The following is a 20,128-nucleotide window of genomic DNA, read 5'->3' as shown; positions in this document are numbered from 1 at the left end:
AGACAAAAAACAACCAACAAAAACTACAGTTGCAGTAAGGTCTAAAATACAATATGATAAAACATGTGCAAGGCTTGCTGGTTTCAGAGGGAAGTTGCTCTTACACCAAGAGTCTTGGGAAAGAGAATATAGTCATTTATGTGAGTGTAACTCTTTAAACAAAACTATTCCAGAAGTCAGTATCTGACTTGTACCTAAAAATACCCTCAGTGTTGACAGAAGAACTGATACCTTGTCATGATCTTATGTCCTAATGAAATGGTTTCTGCTTAAAACACAAGTTTATTTGACTGAAATACTGCATATAAACAAGTGTGTGAGAACTTGAGAATGACTGTAAATGAGGCTAAAGCAGAACGGTGAAGAAAGGTCAGCCTAGAAAGTTCCTTGTTCAGGGATCCTGGTAACTAGTCTAGTTTCACAATGTAGAAAATTAGCAGAAAGTCACACTATGATGCAAATGAACACAGGAAAACAAAAAAATGCTCTTAAAAGTGTAACAATTATTAGTTTTATTTTCCAGTAAAATATTCACATAATATCAGAATGGAATGGTACAGATGAATTCAGCCTGGTTTTTAATTAGTTCGCGAACATTTTTAAAATCTAAAAATTTTATGATCAGAGTTTACAGATTTTAGTAGAAATTTTGATTCTTACAAAGCAAGTATTGCTTTACTATTGTCATTATTCCAGTCAATAATATGACTAATAACTCTTCATGTTCAACAAGTGTCTGACTTTGACATCTTCAATAAATCAGCCCTTTACAGATCAATCCAAGAAGAAAATATTATTAAACTGTGTTGCACAAAGTTTCTTCACTTCTTCTGTAAAAAAATGAAAATAAGACATTTCAGTATGATACTTTACAGGAACCTCTGCAAGAAAAACCCTGGGGCTCATCAAGGAGAATGTAATTAAATTCAAACAGAAAAAAACCCTGGGAGTTTCTAATGTAGAAATACACTTAATGTTGTTCCATCTTCAGCTGAGAGAAGAGAAAGTTGAGTGAAGTCTGCTGCTTCACGCTGTCTGAAAGATGAATTGTACTCTATGTGGCTAAAGTGTAAAATGATGGTTTGAGTTTGCTGCTGGGCCATTCATCTTGTCAGACTTTTACACTGTAACAGCAGAAGACTTGGCTTCAACACAAGGAAGTACACGGTAACCCCTCCTCTGGGGAAGGAGGGATTAGGGTAGTCTGTTACAATAAATCAAGTCAGCAAAGCTTTTGCTTTGTGATAGTTGGCAGACACCACTTCATAAGTTTATCAGGTGCAGAAATGCTCATTTACTGTTTCTGTATGTCCTGAAAGACAATTAGAAGTCACTCTAAGTCATGCAGCTCATGCTCCTTAAAATTTAGGTTGCTAGGCTTCGGTCTAGGAAAAAATATTCATTCTTTCCCATCATCTAAGTGAGCCCATGACTCCTGTTAAAACAGTGAGCCCTAAAGTTGCTGCCATTTTTCTTTAAGATGCAATAAGCCCTATGCTAATTTGCACTCTTAGTCACAGTAAATCATTCTCAAGATAGGATTAGAAACAGGACAGCAGTGGAACAAGGCTCACTGACAGGGCAGACGTTATGTAAGTAGCCTACCCATGGATCGCTGACAAATAAAACCTAACTCAGATGTAAATATGTTCATCTCTCCTGTAATACACTTCATTAATTACTTCTAAACTCAGCTCACAGAGTTCTCTATTATTTGAAGGAGAAAGAATGACTGATTAATAATTAAGAATGTCTGCTGAATATTTATGCTGTTCTTTCACAGCTGGTGAAAGGCAGACTAAAACCTTATGTAAACTTCCCTGGTCTATTATAGATTAATCCCTCTGTAGATTTCTTGTGAGATGGATTTTATTACTTCTCCAGGGACATACATTTTAGTAGTAATTTATATGTAATAAAAAACACTCCTTACCATTAACTTCAATCAGATTTGCATTTTTTTGATTCAGAATAACGTACAGTTCTCGCTGGTCAGACTTTTTCCCAACTACCCAGTAATCACTCATTGCCTTCACAATAATTTCCTCGTCTTCATCAACTCTGAAAGAAGTTTTAGAAAGTAAAGAAGGGGGCAGTAAGTTCATCTTCAACAACTTTATTTGTAATCATTAAGACAGCTTAATGTCATACGTTGTTGTGGTTGTGCAGTATCAGAGACTACCAGTACTAACTTAGACGTAATTCAGCAAACCAAGATGAAGGCTTCATGAATGGCTGCTTAGGACATTTACATCCCCAGATGAATCAAGTACTTTGTCCATGGGCCAAACACTCCAGTGCTCTGAAGAAAACACCCATCTTCCATACTGTTAAGGACACGCTTCGTAAGATTATGATTTGCTGCACGGTGACCAAGTGATGAAAGTTGGCGATGGTGTGGTTATACCAAGCTTTCACAGATCTAATTGTTAAACCATGCTCAACCACTAAATATATTACATAAAGCTGTCACTGACCCAGTACACCTCTACAATATGACAAAAAATTATTTTTTAATTTATTAAAAAAATTAAAACCTCATCCTTAAGCAGCGTGGGAAAATTGCTAGTCATTATTACAGACATCACAATCGTTTGGCATTTTCATGTTCTTTAGAGTGACAGAGGGTCTCTCCTACCTCGAAGCATAACTGGCTTCTTGTCAATGGGTATGTTCTCTATCAATCAGCAGTGTTGTAGTAACTGCAAGGTTTGCATTTCATCTGCTGTCAAATCCCTAAGAGCAGTCAGCTGTTTCAGAGGAGGGTATAATATAGGCAGAAGCAGGTTTCCCTGTCCTTTATACTACTTCACCAGAGATCACACAGACTGAATTGTAGAAGCACTAGGCTCCACATCCCTTTTAAGTTTGTTATGGCTACTCTGAAGCTTCAAATAGATTAGGTGTTTTCTTGGATAGAGGCCCTGGCCCTTCTTTAAATTATTTTTTTTAAACAAAACTTCTATTGTCCTTTTAAGACAGACTACTTCTAAACCAACAAAAAATACCAAATATGACACATATTACACCATTTATCTCACAGAGCTTTGAATAGTTGTCCACAAACAAAAAGACATGAAAGCTTCACTCATTTGAAAAAAAAAAACCTACTTGATAGAAGGAGTTACAGACTATTTAATAGTTAAGCATTACCTGGAGAAGTCACTGTTGATGTCACCGAGAATCTTCATGAGGTCAGGGTGAACAGATGCAAGTGATACACTGGGTGTTTTCCTCATGTGAATGGTACTTTTCTCTGCCAGGTTCATGTGATTGAAATAGATAAACTTAAACTGAGGCTCCTTCTCAGCCCTAGGAATTTAAAAAAATAAAAGAAAGAGACTCATAAATACTGACATGTTCCGTAAGCACAGGCTTCACAGCAAACAGGTAACTCACCAGTGCAAAGCTTCCTCAGACATCCTGAAGTCATCTTCACATTGAAGAGACCCAAGTACATTAAGACTTGTGGCATGATAAAACTTCATTTTAACACACTTTTTAAGAAACCAAAAAAAAAAAAAAAAAGAAAAAAAAAAGAAAAAAAAAAAAAGCAAGCCTGCAAAACCAACCAGATTTTCCCCTTCTGCTGCTTAGGCCACTAGTAAATAGACACAGGGGAGTCTAAAGGCCTTGTCCCCCTTCCCAGTAGTGGTTTGTTTGCATTTTTCTAATGAGCTGTTTTCTCTCTGTCCCCATTTTGTTTCCCTGCTGCTCTCCCCTGTGCCAGTCCAATCTGATGCTGGGTCTTTAATTCGATCAGTAAGTAATCTTCCACTCACATCTTTGTTGTTTGTTACAATCAAAAGACAGAGCTCTCCCTTGATCCAGGCAATTAGAATTTTCCCCATCATTTGTGTGGGCCAGGCAAGAGACTATTTTCAAACTCCTGCCTTGGCAGTCTTCCTCCATTTCCTCTTTTATTAAGTTAATACAAGATCTGTCACTTAAAGCTGTAGTTTTGGTAGAAGTCACAACAAATTCAGACTGGCAAAAACCAGCTATAGCAACTGGTACTTCAGGCTATGTATTATTTACAATCAAGGAGATACTGTGATGACACCACTCGCCTTAGCTAACAACTAGATCCCCTTGCTCTCTGTCACCCAGTTGTGTTAGTGTCAAGAAACTGTATCATGTTTTCAGGACACCACAGCATTAAACTTTAAAAGAGTTAAAGCTGCCAAAGCCAGTCCCAGATGACATTGAAAACCCCCAAGTTTAATGATTTAGTAGATCGGCACAATTTCAAGCACATCCTATTCTATACCCTGCGATTTTGCTGATTTGCCATGCTACTACTAAGTGAGTTCAGTCACACGCCTATCTTTCGTTTAATTCCTCTTTTGTTGTCATATGCGATGTTGTTCTTGCTTCCCCAACTAACAAATTATGTAAAATACACTTTTCTGGAAAGTCAGCTACAGTTAAGTGAAGCATATTTTCCAAAGCATTAACATCCTTTTTCATTTGACTTTTTTTTTTTTTTTGCCCCTCAAGTAGTTACCTTAGTCCTGCAAAATAACAAAAATAAGACAGTTTTTTCCTCACTTACCATACACAGAAACAATCCAAGAAGCAGTAATTCTAGAAAAAAGTACTCAACTGTAAAGCTTGCATTGTAACCAAATAATCCACTCACTAAAATCCCCATTTCAAACTGTTAAACCAAAAGTTGTTCTAGTCTCTAGACCTTTATTTTCCTTTTGGATCTGTAACAGAATTAAGAGTTACATACACTCTGTCCAAGCTGTAAGAACTTGTGTCTAAGGCAATACTCAGAGCTAGTGGTGTCAGTGTCCACTCGACATGAAAAATACAGTTCTTTTAACATTACACAAACCAGCAGCCTGGGAAAGCAGAAGTCAAAGGAACTCAGCACAAAGAAGGACATGGGCACAAAGACAGTGATTTTAGAAAGAGTTTGTTTGGGTTTTTCAAACTCAAAACGTTCTACTAGCCCAAGGGCTATTTGAAAACATTATGAGATTCTGTTTTCCTCAAGAGAAGTTACAAAGTACAAACTGAAGTTAAGCTTTTGCAGGAACTGCCACTTCTCTACTTCAACATGGGGACAGTGACAGAAGACTACCACTTCAGCTGGCATTTTTGCCATCTTGTATCTATTTCTGCAAGCACAGTAATCTGTAGAACTCATCATCTCCACAGGTCAGCTAGTTTCAGTTCACCTATGAAAAAAGAAAAACCTACAAGTCCTACCTCTTGTATCGGAATAACCTGCTGACAGCTGGGGAGAAGGAGGCAGAACCTCCATTCATAATAGTAAGATTTATCTTAATATTTACACAATTACTTTCTACAACAATTATGCACATAGAGGAAAAAGGTTTCAGCCACGCAATAAACATTTGTTCCTACATTAATAACATGTTGTTACTTCAGGGAGACCTAAATATGCAACAACAGTCACTTTATAAATGCTTAAGATGCAGAAAGGTAGATAAACATCGTTTAAAGTACATAGTTAATGCTTTTAACATTTGGGCTCATGTTACCATTATTTAAGCAGTTCATTAAACCTAATTTTTAACCAACTAATGAGGGACTGCAATAGGAACAGAAATGTGGTACAAACCCTGATATTCTCTTGTTGATGTTGTATTGTTCACATATGTCTGATGCCAGCACGGTGAGTTGAGGCCCAACAATGCTGTCCAGTTTACGACAAAACTCCAGCGTAGGCGGAATTGAAGCTAGGTGGCAGGTAAAGAAAAGGGAGAGATGAGATTCTCTTCCCACAGTGAAAGTCCTGGGACAAATTTCTCAATTACAAGCTTATGGATGATTTCGGAAGTGCATGGCTAACTGTAGCGATATTTAGTCACTTTACCATGTAAACTGAGTTACTTATACCACTGGAACAAAAAAATCAAAAGACTGATAAAAGCACTCATGAAAAGGAAACTCAAGCAACAAATTAATGTATTTTTCAAGAGTAAAACAAGTTGCATGTAATAGCATTTTGTACTACGTCTTGCCAAATAAGTGATGCTAACAGGTACTTACCATCAATCATAAAGCAGACAGCTGCACTCATGGCCTGGAACAAAAAAGTTAAAGCAAAAAAAACCATTTACAACAGGTTACCTCAACTACCTCAAATAAATGACAGTACTTCAGTGAGGTCACACACAGGTAAATCAGTTAAATTAAAAAAAAAATAAATCTAAAGGTAACAATTCAATAGGATTATCTCTGCAATCCTGCACAACACAGGATAGTTATGATTTTAAAATTCAGCCTAGTCAACAGTTTAGGGAAAGGTAAAATTTGCTAAAAATGCATTTTTAATTAGGTTTTTATTTTATTGATTAATGCTACATGAAGACAGGTATGAAGCCACTTAAAGTAACTGAAGGCTGGTATTTTGTTTTAATAAAACAACTGTTTGTTTTGGGGAGGGTACAGGAGAGGGAAAAGGGGATTCAGGCTGTAAAGCTTGCTGTGAGAAACACCGAAGAGTTTTCTGTCTCTTTGCTTTAACCAGGTCATATCAATGCATCTTTCTACGCAATTCAAAAATATTTCACATCATTGTTGTCTTCATTGTTATATACATTCTGTGTAATAATTGCAGAGAAAAATGTAATACCTTATAAACAATTAAATGAAGCTCTTCATAAGTGTCATCAGTGTTAACAAATATTTTGGGGAAACGGCATTTTGCTTCCGGATCATTAAGATTTAAAGGTCCAGTAAGAAATCTAGAAAAGAACTCAATAGGTCAGATGTAAGGAATTCTTGTATTTCAGTTTTTCCTATTTAACAGATGTTCTTGAAACTAGCAATTACTTGCATGTATGAATATATTTGAATACAATGAGTTTTCAGCTATCCAGACAGGCATAGAGCCCTTAATATATAACCTCAGCACTCTTACATTTTGGAAGTGTTATTTGTACATATGCTCTAAAGAGTTACAGGAATGGGATCAGAAACCCAGAATAATGCTAAGGAAATAAACTGCGCAGATCATCAAAGGAACAACAAAACTCTTTCCACATTCGAGTTGTGACGATCTTGAGAAACCCTTTTTTTGTTGCTACTGGGAAAGCACTCTTCCTTTACTTTCCAACAGTACATTCTAAGTAGTTTTATGTAGAACAGTGGTGTATTAGAAGCACCTAAGCTTGGGGGCAAGGAGCGGAACAGGGAGTGTGTGCCAGTGCCTGGGTCCCAAAAGAATACTGTAACTTGGGCAGGAGGAATTACCGTGGTTAAATAAAGACGTCCAAACCCACAATTATTCAGAATAATGTTGCCCACCTGCTCAAGTACAGGATTCCCCACTCTGACATGCTGCGTACAGAGGAAAAATAAATAGATAAATCCCTAGGTTAGATCTACATCTTTGTTTGAAGTGCGTGACTGAAAGGAAGTGACTGGAGCAGTTCCAAAGTGTTTCATGCAGTGCATTAAGAACAGTGGGTAGGAAAAATAAATACGCAGTAGCGTTAATGAAGCCTTTGCTCTTTTTTTCCAGCGGTCAAGTTTTACATTGCACCAACTACTGTGCAACCCTCTGGAATGAGCTGTGTGTGGAATATATACTCAAAATACATGTGCCCCTCCCAAACATTTTACCCTCGAGGGAGGCAGCAGTAGATGGTGACAGTAAACAAGAGCTACCTTCCATAGTGCTGTAGATTTCCTGGCATTTCAGCACGTATTGGAGAATCTCTTCCCGCTAACTGAAGCGAAAAAGAACACACACAAGAAAAAACCACTTAGAGATATTTTCTGTTACATTTTGTGGACTGTCTTTAAATCACATCAAAGCAAACCATTTGCAGAAATTAGTACTCATGAAGATACATACTTTTTGTGTAACATGAAGGAGGTAAAGCTGACGTGTAAGAGATGCTGATAGAACAGGGCATTTGGAATTTGCATTTATTCATTTTAAAACTTAGCTTATGGAGCTTTTTGATGGGGGGAGGGATAACTAACTCCATGTAGTCGTACGGCACACCGTACTGCATTTAGCATTAAGCTGAAGTGATTAATTTGCAGCACTGAGCAGTCAACAGGTACCAACATTCAGTAAACTCCCTATCACCACTCCATATTCAAGTTATCAGCACAATTCGTATTGTAGGCATTAGGTGCAAATACTACTGAGTTTAGTAAAGTGCCCCAAAAGCAATACATCTCAGAATTCCTAAACTAACACGTAAGGAGAGGGCGTGGGGGGAACCGAACACAAAACCCAAACCCAACCACCACCTCCATGCCCCTATCCCCAAAAAAAACCCAACTGCAATACCTCAGGCTCCATGTGCCTTGGAAACAGAGATGTCGTGAGATATTTATACAAAATTCTCATGTCATCTTGTTCCAGTCCACTCCTAGAACATCAGGGAGGAAAAGAAACGCAAGTGATGTTTGTGCCGCAGTTCAGATCACACATTTTCCTCTAACCAAAACTCAGGTAAAGCACATAGCAAACCAGGGCAGCAACATTTCAGTGTCTCAGTACATTCAATCCCAGAACGATAATTTTAAAAAAAAAAGTTAGTTTATTTGCTAAATACAAAACATATCTAAATTAGCTGTAAATCAGAAAAGAAATAGAAATGATATTTAGACAGACAAAGATCAAGTCTGCTATTTTAAGTCCATTTTTAAGTAGAACTCTTCACAAGCATTGCAACTTTCTGGTTCAGAACCATGTAAAGAACAATCCTTTAATTAACCTTCTCTGCTAAAAGGTCCTACAGAGGAACTTGTGTACATGCTCAGAGGCTCTTGTGATGGCAATGACAAGGACACTGCTCTAGCTGCTTCTCAGGCCAACTTGGAAGTAATCATTTAGGACAGGTTAGAGATTTTAAAGCTAAAGATCAATGCTTTTCTTACATATTGCTCATCCTACCATTCAGTTTTCTCATTTTCACGCAACTCTTTCACTGATTCAGAAGCTTTGTTCTCATGGCACTTATTTATAGGATGAGAAATTCAAGACACACAAAAGAATTATTGGAGTACCTACCAGATAAGCTGGTCATTGTAGAGAAATGCAGTATACTTGACTATGTTCAGGCTTTCTTCCATCCTATTAATAAATGACTGAATTTTCAAGTAAGTCATTTTATCCAGTGGAAAGAAGCTGATTCCACAAAAAACATCCAGCAGATCGCAAGACTGTAAATGCAGTGTCTGCAAGTACTAAGAGAATAATGACATCTGTTTTTTAGAATTCAGAAAACTTCCAGTGTGTAGATTTACATGACAAATTTGAGTCTAGTCTCCAGTAAGCTAGACTAACGATCAAAAAAACCCACCCAAAACCCACAACCAGTCCTTCCAGTTCTGCTTGTATGACATACTCCTTCATGTGAGGACAGACCTTCTAGTAGGGCCTGTAGCAATAGGGCAAGGGGTAATGGTTTTAAACTAAAAGAGTGTAGATTCAGAATAGATAGAAGGAAGTAATGTTTTACTCTGAGGGTGGTGAGAAACTGGCACAGGCTGTCCAGAGAGGTGGTGGATGCTCCATCCCTGGAAATGTTCAAGTTCTGGCTGGACAGGACTTTGAGCAACCTGATCCAGCTAAAGATGTCCTTGTCACTGCAGGAGGGTTGGACTAGATGGTCTTTAAAGGTCCCTTCCAACGCAAACTGTTCAATGATTCTACGTGTGAGTGTGTGAATGTGATTCCAGGTGTCAGCTTGCTATTATTTAATGACAGTGACAACAGCTTTTGAGAGTATAAGAAAGCACAGCCCACCTTACTAATACTTAATTTCAGAAGTAGCTCTGTAGAAATATTAGCAGATAAATCCAATAGCTTTCAATGTGCAAAGGAAAAGATAATTCCTATTATCCTCTTTCTTGATAGACTGTAACCTTTACCAAGAGATTTCAAATGCACTATCAAATGCTCTGCTCTGTGAAGGATGAGTTATCCAATGGCTCCCTCTACAGTCATTTCACACTACTAAAACACCCAAGTAAAGTACTTACAGACAAATAGCATGACAGATCTGTCACAGACCTGTTTCATTTCCTTTCAGCTTCAGTGCAGTCCAAGCTTGCCAGTGACATGTAGCCAATTTGTTCAATAGGGTTATAATAGCACAACTTGCATGACCAAACTTGTTAAGCATTTCTAATTCCCCAGCAAAAAAAAAAAACAAAAAAAACCCAAACTTTTCCTTGGACTTCTTTCTGTTATACAAGTCTATAGAGATTACTGTTTTATCTTCAGTAGGAACTTCAAAGAAAAACAATGTTTTAAAGATAAAAATCTATTACCTTCCTTTTTGCCATGCTCTATTTTTTAATTTAGTCTAAACAGAAGTATACGCCAGCTAATCAAACAAGTACTCCTTCTGCCAGCAGCGTTCATTCTAGAATCTACGACAGTCTTACAAAAAACGAGCAAAGAAACTCCCCAAACCCCCAAGTGAAGGGTGTCCTAAAATCAAACTGAACTGTTCTTTTGTTTATACCGTCACAACATTGTGTTATTTTAAAAATGTTAAGAGAACAAAATTTTAAACACTGGTATAGTGTGTGTACAGTCCATCATTATCAGAGTGTCAATATCAATATTCAATCTCTACCACAAGAGAATTAACTGTTGACAGCAGTCCCTCGTTTCCTTCCGTGCAAATGAGAAAAATGGGGGCAGACAGACGCTTGGTTGCCACATTTAAAGCTAGCTTGATGAAACTCAGAATTCTGCTAGGCATGACTACCCAGTTACTTTATGTGAAAAGTTAATATTTGATAGATTTCTTGCTCAGAAATATGTTTTGCTTTCCATCCTTTCACTAAGAATTTCCTTTTAAAGACTGAAATTAAATTCTGAAGACTAGTTATAACAAAGGCAGTATTTCCCAAAATCTTATCAGGCACAACTTATTCCACATGGGAGGTGGAGTGGGGCGGGGGCAGGAAGTTAAAAATTACGACTATCCATTACTTCACAGTACTATGGGACTTTAAGTCTGTGCATGCAGGTTGTGGAATCCCCATCCCTGGACATTTTCAAGACTCAACCAGCCAAAGCCCTATGCAGTGTAGTCTGAATTCAGTGTTACCCTGCTGTGAGCAGGAGGCTGAACTGGATGACCTCTCCAGATTCCTTCCAACCTGAATGATTTTGCAACTGTTACTCAGAGAGGTCTGCACAGATTGTTATCACACTAACCAATTCAAAGGTTAAAAAAGAATTTCCAAAGAATGAACATGACTCCATCAGAAAAAATATCCAACAGCTAAGCTGTTCCGTCAAGCCATAACCCTGCTCATGGTTTTTAAAGAACCTACCATGTTCGTAGGAAGCAGGAAGTATTTGAAAAAATGAGTAACCAGGCTTCTCGTGTTGCCACTACACCTTTTCCACTGCCTATGTTTTATAGTCACACTGTAGCCACTTAAAGAAGATGTTTGCATTTTATTTCAAACACATATCACACTGTACGTGCCTGAAAAATAAGGTCTTACCCGATGGAAGAATTTTTCTAGTCTCTCCTTTAGACCTTTTACACCTCCATCTTCCATGGCTTTCAGGAATGTGCCATTGAAAAGCTAATAGTTTAAAAAAAACCCACAATAAATCAGTCAGTTGGGCAATCATTTACAATAATTTCTTGCAACTCAGCCAGGAATATAGCTAGATTACAATACAGCTCCTGTTTCTCAGTATTTGGACTCCACATAGATCCAAATTTACCCCTTCTTTATAAAAAAAAAACAAACCTCAGATTTGCAGAGTCCGGGTATATATGGCAGCAGAGACAGAATTAGAAAAGGAAACCAAATGCTTTAATGGCAGAGAAATTATCTGTGTCGCTTAAGTATCTTAGGCTCTTGTTTTGTAAAAGCCAGATTGATGGCCTTTATCCTGTATTGCTTCTCTGACAGATAATATCTAACACCATCAAACACCATGTAACTGCCCATGAAAAGAAATCCGGACTTCACAGAAATTAGAAGGCTTCTATTTTTACAAAACCCTAATGAACCAGCACAGGTAACTGCCAAATCTTTATTTTTTCTCTTCCATCAACACCATTACAGCTTCAGGAAGAGAAAAGATAATAGTAATGAGACAAGAACATGAAAGCAACAATGAGCTTTCACACCCAAATGGTGCCATGAGGATCTCTTCCTCTGATCAGAAGAGGAGCATCTAGTATTAACTGTACCTTGTACATGCTGTAGCACTGCTGTAGGACTGAACTATAAACCTTGTCCTGCAAAAAAAGAGAGCAGGACATTAGTATAAACAGAGGCAGAATTTCAAATATTTTGGCTGAGCTACACATAACTTATGTTTTCAAAGAGCCAGCAAATGCACAAATTGGAGAAATGAACCTTTGAAAAGGTAAACAGCATTTTCAGTCAGCATCCAGAAATGTCTTTCTACTTATAAAGTACTATTTCAATAAAGGGAGTCCCTTCCCCCCTTACATTTAATACTAAAAGCACCTTATTAACTCATGCACAAGATACCAGTAACAAACAAAGCCCTTCCCTAAGGCCAGTGGTCAGTGACAATGAACTTCTGACTAGTTTTCTTTTCATCCAGGTCAAAGGCTAAAGGAGGTGGGACAACACAGCAGGTTTTTACTGGGCTAGGATCTTAACCCAGATGAAAAAAAGACTATTTTATTGTTTGTCCGTCAAAATAGAGTGCCTATGACACCAATCCTTTTCTTAGAACACAATGAGGAACAGAACTAGTCACACTGTAATGAACGGAGGCAGCATAAACAACCAGCTTTTTAAATGTTAGCTCACCTGGCCAAACACCCTCCCTGTGTACAATTAAATGACCAAATGATACTGCAGTTCGGACACGAAATGCCATCATGAGCTATTTGTTCTTCCAGATTATTAGTAAAGATTACTATCAGTCTTGAGAAAGTAGCAACGTGTATACTTAACCTAAAAAAATACATAGATTTAAAATCTTGAACCAACTTTATTAAACAAACTAGATCCTAAGAAACACTCTCCTGTTCCAAGCTGAAAGTCTCACAGCTGTATACTTCACTGATGTTTACTGGGCGATCTTGAACCGCTATGTGCATAATTCTCTACCTTGCCCTCTTCTTGAAACTGTATTGCCTTTTTTCCATTTATGGAGACAGATATATAGAGATATATATAAAAACAATTAGGCAGAAGTTCAAGAATCAAACTAAAATTTTTTAGAGGTACTCTTAAAATACAATAGAATGCATTTTAGGAAAAAAAGAAAAAGGGTGGGGGGAAGGGGGCAAGCTCAGTATTACCAGTAATTCTTCTTCCTGATATTCATAGACTGGCTTTCCATCTTTGTGTTTTTCTATTATGGGATTCCGTACAACCTAGAAAGTAGAACAGGCTGGTATTAGACAATGCAGAATGCATTGAGAACATTGCGATATGATGGTTTAGAAATATGCATATCACATGCATAAGTACCATGACCATCCAGAAGTTTTCTTCAGGTTCATGGAAAAATTGTCTATTCTTCTGCGTATGTAGGGATTTTGCAGGTTTTGTTGGACTAAAGGTCCTGGAAAGAAAACATATATGTAGACATAGATATTTATACACACTCACAAAAAGAAAACAATGATTGGGAAATTTAAAATACAGTGCTTGTGCTAATACAAGCGAGCCATGCAATCAGACTTCATACCTTGTGAATTGTACTATAGCTTCACACAGTCCCACATTTCTAATTTTTTCATTCTTTTCCACTTCATTTGGGTGATAGAAGAGAATCTTCTTTTCTTCCTAAAATTTGAAAAAAGAATCAAAGCAAATGCATTTTAACAGAATCAAGAGTTAAAGAATACTGAGTTCATGGCTTGCTTGTTTTTAACTTTAATCCCTGGATTTCCTAGGCAGAATTTTATCTTGTACCTAAATGAGCTTCTGTAATAACAGATAAAAGGCATATTTAAGCACACTTAAGCAGTCAGTCATCCCGAGATATTTCAAAAGGCCATTGAAATCATAGGCCCTAGTCACTTCACAGCTAGTTCAAAGCAAGGCTAGCTTCAAAGCCAGATCAAAGCAGGTCTAGCTTCAAAGCTAGCTCAGATTGCTCAAGGCCTTGTCCAGTCAAGTTCTGAATATCTCCAGAGCTGTAGATTCCACAGCCCTTAGGGCCCCCCACTGCTGTTTGACCACTTCACTGTGAAGAATTTTTTGTTGTATCTCATCAGAATTTCCCTTGTTGGAATGTCTTCCATTACCTCTCATCCTTTCACTTCAAGAACCTGACTCCATCACCTAAAGCCACCCTTTAGGCAGGTGAAGACAGCCATCAGACCCCCTTCCACATCTCTCTTCTTCAGGCTGCACAAATCCAGTTATCTAGGGCTCTCCCGGTACATCACAGACCATGGCCCCCTGACCAGCTCCGGGGCCCTCCACCAGGCTTACTTCAGTCTGTCAGTATTTGTCCTGCTCTGGAACACAACGCCTGCCAGCAGTCCCACAAGTGGTGAGCAGAGGGGAAGCCATCCCTTCACTCAACCTGCTAATGCATGCTCACTCACGCAGCCCGGTACACCATTAGTTTTCACTGCTGCAAGGGCACACTGCTGATTCACGTACAACCTGTTGTTCACCGGGACTCCCAGGTCCTGTTTTGCAGAGCTGCTTGCTAACCAGTCAGCCCCTGGCCTGCTATGGTGCGTGAGATTATTTCATCCCACGGGTAAGACTTCGCATTTGCCTTCACTGAGCTCCACATGGTTTCTGCTAGCCCATTTCCCAGCTCGCAGAGGGTCCTTCTGAGGAGCAGCCCTGCTCTCCAGCGCACCAACAGCTTCCCCTGGTTTGGAGTCACCCATGGACTTGTTGAGGGTGCACTCAGGTCTCATCACCCTGGTCATTAATAAGTACATAAGTACACCACCCTGTTCAAAACCCATTAAAACTAAAGATTACCACATGTACCATACAATATGCCATTATCTAGAAACAGAGACTATAGCTTCTTGAATTTACTTATTAAAGATCACAATGGCAAGAAAATACCAGCAATAACTTGAATTTAACTAAGTTGAACTCTAAGCTTTCTACCACATTGTATCCACCTGGAGAAAGTTATTTTTAGAAAAAGTTACTGCATCAGTAAAACATAGTTACCAACAGTCCAGCTCCCCATCTACAATATTCTACGTGCTACTGTTGAAAACACCCTCGGTTACTGTTCCTTTTCAGTCTGAAGCAGAGGCGGATCTACATGTAGGGGGCACCTGCCCTGGCCGCGCTGAAGACAGCCGATACACAAGGTGCTGCTGACCAGGCGGCCGCGGGCAGGGAAAGCCGCACCTCCCTCCTCCACGTCCCCGGCCGAGCGCCGCTCTGTGCCCAGAGGCCGCCTTTGTTCGGGGACGGTCCGCGGGGGGAGGCGTTAATCCCGCGGGCACACGCTGCGGCCTAGGCCTCGGGGAGGGACGGCAGGGCCGAGACAGCCGCCCCGGCGCCCGCTGCGGCAACCGAGCTGGGCCGGGAGGATGCCCTCCTCTCCCCACAGCCCCGGGACGCGACGCCCTCCCCTCCGGTACCTCTCCCTCTTTGGGCCCCAGCTTGGGGTTGTAGATGAAGAAACTGAGAAGGGTCGGAGCGAGCTGTTTCTCCTGGCCAGCTCCCCCCGCCGCCGCCATACTGAGCGTGAAGCGAGCGCGCCTGGGGCCGGCAGCCGCCACACACCATCAGGGAACGGCCCGGGACACTCCGCCGGCCCCGGCCCCGCACCACTTCCGCCTTCCCCTCCCCGCCCCGGAAGCGCCCGGCGTGGGCCGGGAAGTGTTCCCGGTGCCCGGCGCAGGGGAGACGGTTCGCAGCGCCCCGCGGTCAGCGCCTGCGGTCGCTGCTTGGTGGACACGGGGGCGCGCAGGAGGCTGGGGAGCCCCGGGGGATCTGGACCTCCTCAGCAAGAGGTTGTGCCTGCTCGGTGATCCGTGAGCCCTGCTGGAGCTTCCCAGCGCAGCCCCCCCGGGCAGCCCCTCCGCAGGCGGGGGGTACGGTGGGCGGGACCGGCGGGCGCCGCGATGCCGAGTCACCGTTTGGCCGTAACCCCCCTTTGTCTGAAGAGCAAACACAGCGCAGTTCAGTTCCCTTCTGATTCGTTCAGTGCTGCCTGGCAGCTGAAAAAAGTAGAAACGCTTTATTTTTAGAGGTAAACCCCGAGATTTGAAAGTTGAGATCTACAAGTTTGAATATGTTGAAGGAAATGTCATCCAGCATCACTTAGTGCAGGTAATCCTTTCTCCATAAATAGATACATTAAATTTATTCTGGTTATTTTTTCCGTTTTTTTTTTTTTTTTTTTTGTCTGGCACCTTGAAGACAGTGGCATTTAACTAATAAAATACTCAAGAAGCATTTCTGTTACTTTTCAATTCCCATTTTAATCAAAATTCAGTGTGAACTAAATTGTAAGTAAAACCAGCTACATGGTTAGGAGATGAGCGCTTTGCTTCTCTACAGGAGTAGGGAGTTTAGGAATCTGAATAAAGTTAGATAATTGCTTAAAGAAACACCTAGGTAAGGTATAAAAAGATATAATTGTTCATAGCTTTCCACCAGGTCATTTAGGAAAATGTACTGGCAAGCTTTTTTGAAGTTGCACCAGATTAAATCTGAAAGAAAACAGTATATCTTGAGTTTCTCATTTTTCACTTTAGTTATTGTTTCAGTTTCTATCACCACTCTTAGCTCGTATTTACTTTCAGTGCTACTAGTGTCATTTGGGATAGTCCTCAGCAGTCTCGGGAGTTGATGGTTTAGTTGAGAACCGAATTCAGTGCTGTGTGAGCACTGTGTGGAATAAAGATGCTGTAAGACTGCAGTGATTTAATATTTAATGTCTGTACTCAAAAAGTGAGTGGTGTAAGCAAGAGAGACATGACCACTGTTTCCCCCTGGGCTGGTGGAGCTGGCATATGGCTCTGCCTCACATCCCTACTGCCATGTCATGTCTGCACACCCTCCTGGTACCTGGCAGAGGGACACAGCTGCCTCCTCTGAGGGAGAGGAGGCACAAAATGGAGCGGTCTGTTTCTTGTGAGGGAGAGGAGGCACAAAATGGTGGAGTCTGCCTCCTACGAGGGAGGGGAGGCACAAATGAAGGACACTGCCTCCTGTGAGGCACAAAATGGAGGGGGCTGCTTCTTGTGAGGCACAAAATGGAGGTGCTGGCTGGCTGTGAGGTCTGGCGAGCCAGGTGGGCAGCTGAGGCCCTGTCGGCTGGTTCAATATGTGAGTTCATGTGAACAGTAGCATGGGTGCAGAGCTCATCACCACCTTGTGTGTCACCCTTTCTGCCGGCATGCACGGTGTTTAACCCAAACCTCTCAAGAGCTGAGCAGCTCCTCACCTGTGGACTGGCCAGGTGGGAGTGACACAAGGGCTGAGCTTTGCAGCAGACAGAGCATTTCCAGTCAGCGCCAGCCAGGCTTCAAACATGTAGGAAATGTTTCCAAAGCTGCAGAGAGAATTTGATTTACAGTATACTGCAGGTGTTTACAGAGAGGCCATGGCAGAAGGTGACTCCTGCCTCTTGCCAGCACAAGAAAGCAGGATGTGTGAAGGCCCTGCTCTGCTGAGCTCCATGGGGCTTCCCTGGGCAGCGGCTGAGTAAGGATGAAGCCAAATGTGTCAGGATGAGGCATCCAAACACTGTAATTCTTGCTTCCTACCCTGCAGCTGTGAGTTAAGATTTTGCAGTGTGTGCAGATCAGCCCTTTATAGTTGTGGTCTGTCCGTTTGAAGGCTGCAACACAGATGAGACAATTGCTAGGAATATCCAGTCAGGATTGAATATATCAAAGGAAAAAAGCAAAGTCCTCCTCCTCGCTTGTGCTATACTGTGGGGCAGGGTGGGGGTGGTAATTGGGACTGCAGGCCAGAGGGGAAGTTAATTTCTTTATACTACTCGCTTAAAGCAAAACATAGAAATTCGTAAAATTGGTGGTATTGATAATCAAGTTAGTTAATTTCTTACCAAAGAAATTGTAAAGCTGCAGTGACTGTGGATTTTGGCTTGTGTTTAAGCCTTTAGACGTGTCTTTGTCCAGGACCTAACACAATGGAGATCCCGGTCTATGACTAGGGTGCCTATTGACTGCTGTAATACAAATACTGTTGCAAGGAATATGTTGTGAAGGCATGTACGGCTGGACAGTGGGTACTTATGTAATTGGTGATTGCTAAAGAAGGTGTTTCCGTGCCAAACTTTCCCTAAAAAGGGAATTAATGTATGTGTAGTGATTGCTAAAATATAATTTTGCTCAGTGCAACCTCACCTGTAACTTGATGGTGGAAGTATTTGTGAGAATCTACAAAAAATAAGTGATAACAGATTCAATTAAATTATTACATTTCTAGTGTACAAATTAACAGGGCAGGAAGAAACTTCGATTGTGGTTCCAATTTCATCCCATCTTCTTAATTGTATGTGCAGTAACACCACACCTTGACATTTGCAAAGTGGCATCAGATCACCCTGAGTTTGAAATGTGATTCCTGGCTCATGATTATGTAAAATTAAACTGCTGCATAAGTGCATTGGGAATTTGACAGGACAACCCCTGCATCAAGAGACAAATAATTAACAACTTTATGAGTGCTTTCTGTTTTATTAAAAAGCATTACTTAGGATTAAGAAATAGTACTGTGTAGTCATACGTTTTGGTTTGTTGAGCCTATTTCTAGGTACTATTTTGAGCATTTCCATCAGCTGCATAGTTACCAGACTTAATAAAAAGGTATACTATAAATCACACTGAGTGTTAGAGCTGACAGCTGTAAATAAATACAGCTGACAGCTCAAATAGCTGTTCCATTGACAGTATGTGGTCTAAATGTGTTAACAAATGTGTAGACTCAGCAGTTTGGGATTAGTTTAGCAAATAAATTACAAAATAGCGCTGTGATCCAGCAAAAAGCACAATGCCTGTGTATCCCTGGTCTGCACGCTTTGTTAATACTGTAACAGGCCTGTGTAGCTCTGTGTGAAAATCCAACACTGCAGCTAGATGCAGGGGTCCTGCTAAGAGTATCATTCATCTCCCCTAGATTTCTGCTTAGTATGATGTCAAGGAATGTGAGCAACTATCTCAGTGTCATGGTGAGTAGAGATGGTTTAATAATAGATGTATTTGCTTTGCAGGATCAGAGATTTCTTAAAGGAAGGTAGTGACTTTACACTAGCTTTGGTTATGATTAAGGATATAAAAAAAAAAGCAGTAAAAAACTACTTTCATGCAAAACTTGTGATATTTAAATGTATTGATTGGTTTAATGTGTTTCATGGGAATGCCTAGAGTGTTGTTAGTAGCCTGGATCTGTAGTACGTGTGAAAGAAAATCTGGGAAGAAAGAATGAGGAAGGGGCTAGACAGTTAAAAGGATTTCAGCTCTGAAGAAGAATTATAGTATTGTGTTAATTATTTCCCTGCTGATCACAGCAAGAAATGAGAGAGAGAATTACATGAAGATTATGTCATAGTTTGACGTATTTAAGCATGGTATTTCTTATGCTTAGAGGCTGAATAAAGCCACTGTTTATTCTTTTATATTTTAATTTTAACTGTTCACAAGCAGGGTAACATGGCACAAAGTATTATGGGGTAAATAATATGAACATGAAATGGAACTCTGGAGACCTGGATTCCATTTAATGAAGTCACAGCATTCTGGTATTTTATAAAAAACTATTTTTATAGCTGTTGTGTCTAGTGAATAATTTTTAGTATACATGTACAAGTGGTAATTCTGATAGCTAGTTGCAACTTCTGTGGGAGTCTGTAAGCGTGATTGTCAGTAGTAGCTGATTTCTGAATGCACACTCTCATGTCAAATCTTTGTAGTGAATGCAGTTGATTACTGCAGCCCTTATTTCCATCCCATTAATTACATAGATGAGTATGGAAAGTAGCTGCTCTTTCCCTTCAGTGAGCACCCATATCCACATGTTAAATGGTGGTTAAATATGGTAAATGTTTTTAGGTTTTCCTTATCAGCCAATAAAGCCCTGCCCAGGAGCTTTCTCAATTACAAGTGTCCACTTAGAATTCTAGGTACCATGTCTCTAGAAGAAGGCTTACCAATAGCATTTTGGTTTAGACGATGGAGCAGACAGG

General features: G+C 40.2%; 1 protein-coding gene across 2 annotated transcripts; it reads right to left on the bottom strand.

Moving 5' to 3' along the window:
• Positions 1 to 495: 495 nt before the first annotated feature.
• On the bottom strand, positions 496 to 15,673 carry CCZ1 (CCZ1 vacuolar protein trafficking and biogenesis associated). Of its 2 annotated transcripts, none has more exons than XM_009950637.2 (15): positions 15,549 to 15,673; positions 13,664 to 13,761; positions 13,444 to 13,537; positions 13,272 to 13,346; positions 12,180 to 12,227; positions 11,476 to 11,559; positions 9,014 to 9,189; positions 8,288 to 8,369; positions 7,651 to 7,712; positions 6,614 to 6,725; positions 6,028 to 6,061; positions 5,597 to 5,714; positions 3,154 to 3,312; positions 1,934 to 2,061; positions 496 to 830 (listed from the first exon to the last, which is right to left on the bottom strand). In XM_009950637.2, exons 1-15 carry the CDS (start codon positions 15,645 to 15,647, stop codon positions 775 to 777), a joined length of 1,425 nt encoding a protein of 474 aa, XP_009948939.2. In that variant the 5' UTR covers positions 15,648 to 15,673; the 3' UTR covers positions 496 to 774. The 2 variants fall into 2 exon arrangements, with proteins under 2 accessions (XP_009948939.2, XP_086329021.1); XM_086472895.1 differs by lacking the exon at positions 496 to 830 and adding an exon at positions 841 to 1,312.
• Between the last annotated feature and the right edge of the window lie 4,455 nt (positions 15,674 to 20,128).

The sequence above is a fragment of the Leptosomus discolor genome, chromosome 14 (genome assembly GCF_034619465.1).
Source record: "Leptosomus discolor isolate bLepDis1 chromosome 14, bLepDis1.hap2, whole genome shotgun sequence".
NCBI lineage: Eukaryota > Metazoa > Chordata > Aves > Leptosomiformes > Leptosomidae > Leptosomus > Leptosomus discolor.
This window is presented reverse-complemented; position numbering and strand designations above follow the sequence as displayed.